The sequence below is a fragment of the Marmota flaviventris genome, assembly GCF_047511675.1.
Source record: "Marmota flaviventris isolate mMarFla1 chromosome 5 unlocalized genomic scaffold, mMarFla1.hap1 SUPER_5_unloc_1, whole genome shotgun sequence".
In the NCBI taxonomy this organism is placed as follows: domain Eukaryota; kingdom Metazoa; phylum Chordata; class Mammalia; order Rodentia; family Sciuridae; genus Marmota; species Marmota flaviventris.
Window position 1 is genome coordinate 867,227 of NW_027287679.1, and position 8,593 is coordinate 875,819.

The 8,593-nt window shown below is 48.4% G+C and overlaps 1 protein-coding gene across 1 annotated transcript; it reads right to left on the reverse strand.

The window, feature by feature from the left end:
• Positions 1-3,022: 3,022 nt before the first annotated feature.
• Positions 3,023-3,958, reverse strand: LOC139703623 (olfactory receptor 14C36-like). The gene has a single exon (XM_071607108.1). The coding sequence runs from the start codon at positions 3,956-3,958 to the stop codon at positions 3,023-3,025; it is 936 nt and encodes a 311-aa protein (XP_071463209.1).
• Between the last annotated feature and the right edge of the window lie 4,635 nt (positions 3,959-8,593).

Sequence of the window (8,593 nt, forward strand, 5' to 3'; positions counted from 1 at the left end):
CATGGAGGACATTCCCACATCAGCTAGGCACTGCACATGTGGTAGTTATCTCACTAGTTCCTGGGAGAAACTGCAGAATACTCTAAGTGTGAAAAACAAAATGCCTGCTGTCCCAAGGGATTTTGCTCATCAGAGGAAATTTGCTGTCTTGTACATTTCCTCAGGCAGAACCCTTACACAGAAGAATGCAAGAGCCCTGGCCAGGTGCATCTTCTTTGAAGAAACTGGATTTACAGTGCTGCATTCAGAGTGGCTCTATGGGTGACCTATGTGATGAGTAGGAGCTTTTCCTCTGGCCCCATGGCTCCTGCATGTGGACTTGGCTCCTCTCCAGCCCAGGGGAGTCAGGAGGAGTGCTCACTCGTTGCAGCTGGAGGCTCATAGTAGATGAGGACCATCCCTCTACCATTACCCAAGACAGTGGCCCCTGCTGAAGCTCAAGATGCTCAGCTGCCTGCATGAGTGACTGGCTTCAGAGTCTTTCCTGGGACAGTCTGTGAACTCAGCAGGCAAGATCAACAGGAACCTGGAGACCTGAGGAACAGTGAGAGGTGGACATCAGAGAATGAGCCACCTCGCCTAGGCTGCACAACTGAGAAGTCCAGCCCAGGACTTTCGGGATAGTTCTGGTAAGTGCAAAGAGAAGGTGACACCCACAGACCAGGATGTGCCTGTCAGAGCTCAGCTAGACCAATTTGAAACATCAGATGCAGGAAAGAATTTCGGATTAGCACTGGAGGTCACTGCACAGGCGGGACACATGGCCAGTGTGTCTCCATCTGCAACAAGGACAAAGACTGGTCCCTGGTGGTTCCCAGTGATTAAATATATTCCTCTCGGATGAGCCAGAGTGGAATTCAGCCGCAGCATTGGCACCACACAAAGTGATGCTCTCCTGGAGAACCCGTCTGCATTAGGGAGGGCAAAACTGTCCTCTTCCTTCTCTGAAACCTTGAAGTTGCGACGTGCATGACTGCTTCGGTCACAAAGAGGAAATGGACCCTGGAGATTTGGGTAGAAGATAGGAGGGCCAAGATGTTGGAATAGAAGTGGCCGCCATATGGTCAGATAGAGAAGGGTCAGGGCAACAGGTGGGAACCCACGCAGCACAGAGAGGCAGAAAGGCAAGTGGGAGCAAAGCACAGAGCCAGGGTACTGCCTCTCTGCCCCCTGGCTGGGGGAGGGGCCTGCATGCACTGCCCAGCTGAGAGGACAGCAAGTGGACGGGAAGAGACCAGCAGTGCCCATGGCAAAGAGGGCAGGCAGTTGTTTCCACTCAGGATCTGGTCCAAAAAGGGCTCCTCATGCGTAAGTGGCTTCAAAGGGGCCCCCACAGTATCAGTCAGCCAGCTCTCAGAGGGGGCCAGGAGCCAGCCTGCTGAGGGGTTCAGGAAACAGAACATCAACTCACTATCACTGGGGACACTGTCACAGGGTATGGTGGGGATGGTCACAGACCACAGCATCGGGTGGAGGGAATGCCTGTCCCAAATGTGCTGCCAGTCTGAGCACTGGGGGCCACAGCTGGCTGGGACGCCCCTGGGTGGCTCCATGCGGCCTGTCCCACTCTCTGTGGTGAAGAGCAAGACCCGCCCAGTGTGTTTTCTCCTCAAGTCCTGGTGGAGGCAGGGTCCCATATCCCACAGTCCCTCCAGCACAGAGTGTGGAGTTCCATTGCTTGCACTGCGCTCAGAGCTTCTCTTATGGACAGCACACCCTTGCCAGATCCACCTTCCCTCCACAGGTCAGGGGCCAGTGCGGGGTTTGGCAGCTGCTGGATGTGGCTTCTCCAGCTGAGCACTGTGAGTCTGAAAGGTCTCCACAGGACTTATTCAGGGGCATGGGACCCATTGTGACATGGCCCTGAGCTCACCCTTCCTGACCATCGGCCTCCTGTGTATCCCCCTCACTGGGGGACATGGTGATGTCCCACATTTCAGTTAAGTGCTGCTGTCCCACAGTGCCTGTGAGTTCTGGCAGTGTCCTTGCCCCTCATGCACTCACCCTGGTACAGGTCTGGGTGCCTGTGTAGGAGTCTGTGGGGAAGGTGGACAGCACATGTTTGTCCTGTGAGTCTGTTCTGAAATGACAGGTGTAAGGACTAATAATAAAGAGGAGACAGAGACAAGGTGCAGATGCAGGGAAGATGGCAGAGTGGCTCTTTGTTTGAGGAGTTATTTTTATTCATGCTAATAGGTTACATTGGGTCATTAGTACCATAAGCTCGTTATTGTTTAGAGTATCAGTAAGGTTAGATATTCTGCAGTTACAATTCAGTTACAATATGCAATGTTAGGGGCTTTGTGCAGCTCTCCAGAAAGTCCATTGTCTGAAGTTAGTGTTAGGCAGCAGATCCAGGAGCAGCAGAGCTTGGTGAAACATTGTAGTTGTCAAGCAAGCAAGATCCTTTATTCCCAGGAGCTATGTGGCTGCAATCAAGGTTGAGGCTTGGTGAGGCTCTAACACAGAGGCTTCTCAAGTCATTGCCATGCCAGCTAGACTTGGCACATATATTAGCTATATGACTAGATCCTAAGAGAGATTGCAGGGCTTTCTAAGGGTGGAAACCAGGTGCCTGTCACCATGAGGGAGTTTGCTCACCAGGGGAACGCTTCCCTGTACACTTCCACAGTTAAAATCCCTACAGACAGGCATCCTCCTCCTCATCCAAGTGCTCTATGCCTGCAGCCTGGATCAGATATAATTTGTTAAGGTCTTCTTCACTGCATTATTAGCATTGATATTGCTAAAGATAAGATCAAGATATCATCTAGTCTTTTGCATTTTATCCAAATTTTATGAAACATACGTATTAAAGAGTTGCTGAAATTTTTTTAAATGTGGGGAAGGAGAATAAAAATTGTAAATGAAATGCACAGCATTTCCTGAAAACACTTGAGTCTATAGGCCTCAAGGGGATGGTACTGTGGCAGGAGGTCTAATATGTAAAATGCAGAGAAGAAATGCTTTCTTAAAGTTTCTAAGTCATTGGGTGAAATGAGAATTACCATTTTAAATATCTTTATTTTTTTCTGGAATAAACCATTCTCAATATGACTTTCCGCACAGCTTCCTTTACCTGTTTGTTTCTGAGACTGTAGATGATAGGATTCAAGAGGGGAGGAACTATAGTGTAAAACACAGAAGGACCAATGTCCTGAGTCCCCTCAGAGGTCACTGATGGCTGTAGACACACGTAAGAGATAGAACTGAGGAAGACGGTCACCACGAGGATGTGGGGGATGCAGGTGGAGAAGGCCTTCCCCTGCTCCTGTGTGGGGAACCTGAGCACAGTAGAAAATATGCGCACATAGGACATGGCGATGAAAATAAAGCAGCCTCCACAGACCACCACAGCGGAGATGAAAATGGAGAGCTCATTGCTGGACGTATCAGAGCAAGAGAGCCTCAGCAGGGAGGGGACATCACAGAAGAACTGAGGGACCTCGTTAGAGCCACAGAAGTTCAGCTGTAATGTGTTTCCAGTGTGTGCACCTGCGTAGACCAGGCCACTGAGCAGGGAAGCCAGGGTCAGGTGGACACAGAATTGGAGGTTTATGATAGTTGAATAATGGAGGGGCTGGCAGATGGCCACACAGCGGTCCCAGGCCATGATGGTGAGAAACAGAATCTCCACAAAGGCACAAAAAATGACTAGGAAGATCTGGGTTGCACAGCCAGCCACTGAAATGGCCCTGTGGCCAGTGAGAGAGTTGACACAGGCAGTGGGGACAGTGACGGAAATATAACACATGTCCAAGACGGACAGGTTCCTGAGGAAGAAGTACATGGGCGTGTGCAGGTTCTGGTCAGCAGTGGTGACGGTGACGATGAGAAGGTTCACCAAGAGGGTGGCCAGGTACATGAGTAAGAATAACATGGAGTAGAGGAACCTTAGTTTCCAGCCTTCAGCAAAGCCCATGAGGAGAAACTCGGTCAGCATGGTGGAGTTGGCCATCTTGTGGAGATGCTGTCGACTGGGAGGCAGAGGAAAGAAGACAAGGGGCACACAAAAGTCAACAACCACCTCAGATGTTCTTCCTCCAAGTGTTTACTGCTGTATTAGGTAATCTGTGCATGGAGGGACGTCCACTAGTGGCCTCCTGATTGGCTTCACCTCTTCTGAGTAGATTGGACTCAGAGCTCAGGAGGTTCCCTGTCTTCTGTAACACCCAGCACCGAGTCATCGTCTCAATGAAGACTGAGTACCCAGTGCATCTGAAATCCCTGTGTTAGAGTAAGGTCACAGTTCCACGAAAGTGTCATTAGGAGCTGACCAGCACTTTTGGGTGGATGTGGACACCCAGCAAGGAAGGGCTCAGTGCCCTCCAGCATGGTCTGCCTGTCATCAAGAGACATGTCTCTATTCACTGTCCTGTCCCTATGTGCAGAAATCAGTATTGAGAGTCTCCACAGATTCCTAAAGCCTGCCACTGCCCTGACTTGCAGAATGGGTGGTAAGCTGCTGATTTATATATGATTTTACAATGTTGTTCTATGGAAATCTTTCAATTCTGCAAATTATGACTCAGTGAATGCTTGGAGCAAAGTTGAAGCTGTAACTGAATTTGAAGTCACAGCTCGAGTTGAAGTAAGCCCCCTGGGATCACACCTACTCTCTTTGAAAGCCTCTGCCACACTCACTCTCTTTGGCTGTTTTCCTCATGTTCTGTTGCTTGCCAGAACCTTCCACTCCATGCTCTTACCTCCACGAACTGTAGGATGCTGCTGTGTGCGGTCAATTCTGGCTGGGTCTGGTAGATAGGATCTATTACTTTTAGTTTCCCCCCTTTTATTCATTAACATTGCAAAGGTATTTCAATCCTTTCCTAGTAAGAAGTTCATTAATTGCTGACTCCCCACTTGAGGTACAACCCTGCCTCGCTAAGTCCTGAGAGTGGTGGCATGGCTATTTTCTGTCTGATTTTCCCTTGCTCAAGTTTTGAGTCACATTAACCGGGCTGTCCCTGTGAGGACCATGTGTTTTGCTAACTTTTTCCAGAGTTGTCCGAGTTTTGCTTGTGTTTGCACCTGTCTCTATCAATCCATTGTTCCTTTAAAAAATTCCTGTGGTCTGCTGTGATTTCTTTTGTATGTTACGATTTTGACTTTATATTAATGTCTTTTATCTTCTTTATAAAATTTACATATATACAACTATGCACATTATTCAAGTTAAAATTAAGCAAAGTGGTTTGACACTAAAACTTTTAAATTCATAGAGACAGCATAAAGAAAGACTTATTCCCCAAGTTTTAGCTTTCACGTTATCTATGAATGCACCCCTGTCCCTGATAGTGCCACTGTGGATTTAGAAATATAGCAATAAAACATGTGATAATTACTCTGCGTGCTTCTATTCTCTTATGATTTCAAGACAACAGTTCTGACTTATTCTTCTAATAAAATCACTTTCTTTGCCACCTCACTACAGCTGGGTCATTGGTTGAATTATAAAACACTTACTCTGAGGGTCGTGTGTTCTCCTCCTGAAGTAAAGCAGTCTCCCCTGCTGTCTTCTCCAAATCTCTGGCTGAAATCTGGTCTCCCAGGAGTTTCCAGACAGACAGGCTTTCAGGACATCTCCAGAGGCACACAGACACAGTTTCAGGTTGTGCAAACAGGCTGGTGTGCTCTCTTTATATAAAATGTGACTGTGTCCCTGCAGTCCCCAGAGGTCCTCCGGGAACACAGCACCCACCTCCTGATGATGGGGCTAGCTCACAGTGACTCAGGCAGGCAGTGCTCTCCAGAGTACAGGGGAAAGACCAGTCAACTACAGGGTGGACATGAGGTTGAACTAGTAGACATATTTTACCTGTGCAGGTGTGTGGGGATCATGGAATCAGGCACTGTGGGAATGGGGAACCCAGCAGTCCTCTCTGGTGGGGGTTCACTGGGGCTTCTGTGTGTGCCTCAGAGACCAAGTCCTGCATTCTGAGGGGCCCAGATGACTAGCCTGTGCCCTGAGCTTGCTAATCTGTGATGCCCTCCACCATTCCCTCTCTGAATGACAGGATTATGTATTTGCCATGTTCAGATTGGAGAGAGTGACACAGCTCATTGCTTGCATGTCTTTAAGAACTCTGAACATATCACAGTGTCTTACATAAATGGAACTTTGGAAAACCATGAATAAATATAGGCCAGGACATTGTGGAGGACAGGGTTTAGTGCCAGGGCCATTGTGGCTGGATTCACACTTGAGACCTGACACCAGCTGAATGGATCTGGATATGTTTTACATTCCTGCCAAATAAATTCACCCCTGTAGGGTGAGCTATCTGGTGGCTTTCAGGTCATTCACTGTGATGCACGTGCACCAGGTCCTGACTCCCCAAAGTCTCCAGCACTGCAAACAGAGCCCCACACCCATGGGAGGCTAGATCTCCTCCTATCTCCTGCTGAAGCCTGTGATAAATACTAGTCTTCCTCTTTTCCTATTTATTTTACTATGTGTATTTAATGACTGTGTTCCTACAGTATGTGAGCTGCTCTTCATCGTCTTTCACATTCCACAGTGTTTTCAAGGGTATGCACTTCGTAGCACGTGCCAAAACCTCATTTCATGAGTGACTCACAGTATTCACACTATTCAACAGGGGCCACATTTGTTTATCCTTCACGCTCTGCTGGACACAGGGGCTGTTTGGGCCTTAGTCTGCTGTGCACCATGCTGCTCGGCAGATCCTTGCCCTATTTGAGTGTCTCCTCCTTCCCTCCTTTCTTCTTCCATCCCCCTGTGCTTCCTTCCTTCCTTCCTCCTTATTCCTAGTATTATAAGAGGGACTTGAGATGCCAAAGGTGTAGAATGTGTATTTGAAAAGCATCCAAAACTTATGGAAGGGCACACCTCTCAGCTTTTGATTGTCTGGGGATATCTTTATCTCTCGTTTCTAAGAAACGGCACATTCTGGGTGCAGAGTTCTCATTGGGAAGTTTCATTTCTTCAGTAATGAGAACATCTCATCCCACTCTCCCCTGCCCTATAAGCCCTCTGCTGGGAAGTCTGCTGTCAGATGCATTGTGATGCCCATGTGGGATGGACTGATTTTTCTCTTGCAACCTTCAGAATCTTCTCTCAACCCTTCGGTTTTTGAGAGCTTGGTTAAAACTTCATTGGGGTGGACTGGCTGGGAGGAGTGTCCTGATGCTGACTTTCGACTTCCTCTCCTGGAATGTTTGCCTCCTTCTCTAAATGTTTTTTTCTTGCTTCATATTGGCATAAAATTCATTTTTTAAAAAACTCATTTTCTTTCATGCTTTTGGCTTCAAAATGCTCCCATTTCAATTTATTGAAATTGAATGTCAACATGATGGCAGTGTTGGAGATCTGGTCTTTTTAGGAAAAAAGAAAGCAATGGAGACATTAGGATGCACTTAAGTGGAAGAGTAATGCAGCATGGAAAAAAAAAAAAAAAAGTTCTGCAAAAACCTTTCCCAAACCCATCAGAAGAACATTTTGAATTTGTCTTCATCATCCCATCCCTTAAGTTAGCACTGCACAGGATGGAGATGAAACTCCTTGGCTTGCATAATCCTCTTGCAGAGAAAAGAAGAGTGGGGGTTCAGCAGCGTTCCCTGCATTTCAGGACCCTGCCCAAGCATCCGGCTCCAACCCCCACCTCTGTCTGGGTAGACCGACGTGAGGGAGGTATTTGGAGTCAGTTGGGAAATAAGAAAGGGGGTTGGGACTTTTCAGTATCACCCATGTGACTGGAGTCACCACATGCCCCTAGTCCCCTACTAGGCACGGGACTCAGAAGTTTGCATCACTTCTGCCCTCTTGGCTGTCAGGACGCTGATGTACCATCAGTGTGCCCAGCAGCTTCTCTGTAGAGAAACCTGCCAACTTCTGCTGCTGGCAACTCTAACTTCCAACATAACAGAGGACTCCGTATACCTTTCACCATCACACCATAATGATTTTTTCATCTGCAGGCTTCAGGTACCTGAGCCAGCTCCCCGCCCTCTGCTCCCAGGAGTCATCCAGAGCTGCAAGACATATGTCCCAGTCAAGGGACCAGCCCTGCAGTCTTCCATCTCCTGGGTTTCTGATCCACCACCTCGTTCTTTTCTCCCTCTGTGGAGCCACTCAGGCAGTCCTGCCACCAGAGGCTCAATACTGTCATTACTGTGCTCACTCCACCCTGGGGACCTGGCCCATCTCTGGGTGGCTGGTCCACCACCCTGCTCCAATCTCCTCTTAGAGTGCCCTGAGCTATTCCCACTCAGTTACCTTGGCCCAGAGTTCCTCATCAGCAGCCGCCACATTCTCCAGGTGCATAAAGAACCCTTCTTTCTAGAGCCAGCCCAGCTGGCACTTCTAGGGACACTTTATCCCAAGGTCACAGAACAGCTACTAGTACAAATGTGTCAGCAAAGAGCTCTGAAATCCCAATCGAGAGTCATTCCCCACTGCCTAAGTATGCACAGCTGACTTCTGCAGATAAATTGCTGTGTGCTGCCAAGCTGAGCCTCTGAAGCTGTTCTCCTGCCTGGGTCCTGCCTCCTCCAGTGTGTGTGTATACGCAGCTCGCCCCGGGGCTGCATGTTGGTGCATTTGACTACAGTTTTGCAGTCTAGCTGCTCA

Excerpts from the sequence above, each read along its gene's own strand:
- LOC139703623 (XM_071607108.1), bottom strand. The coding sequence starts at position 3,958 with ATGGCCAACTCCACCATGCTGACCGAGTTTCTCCTCATGGGCTTTGCT.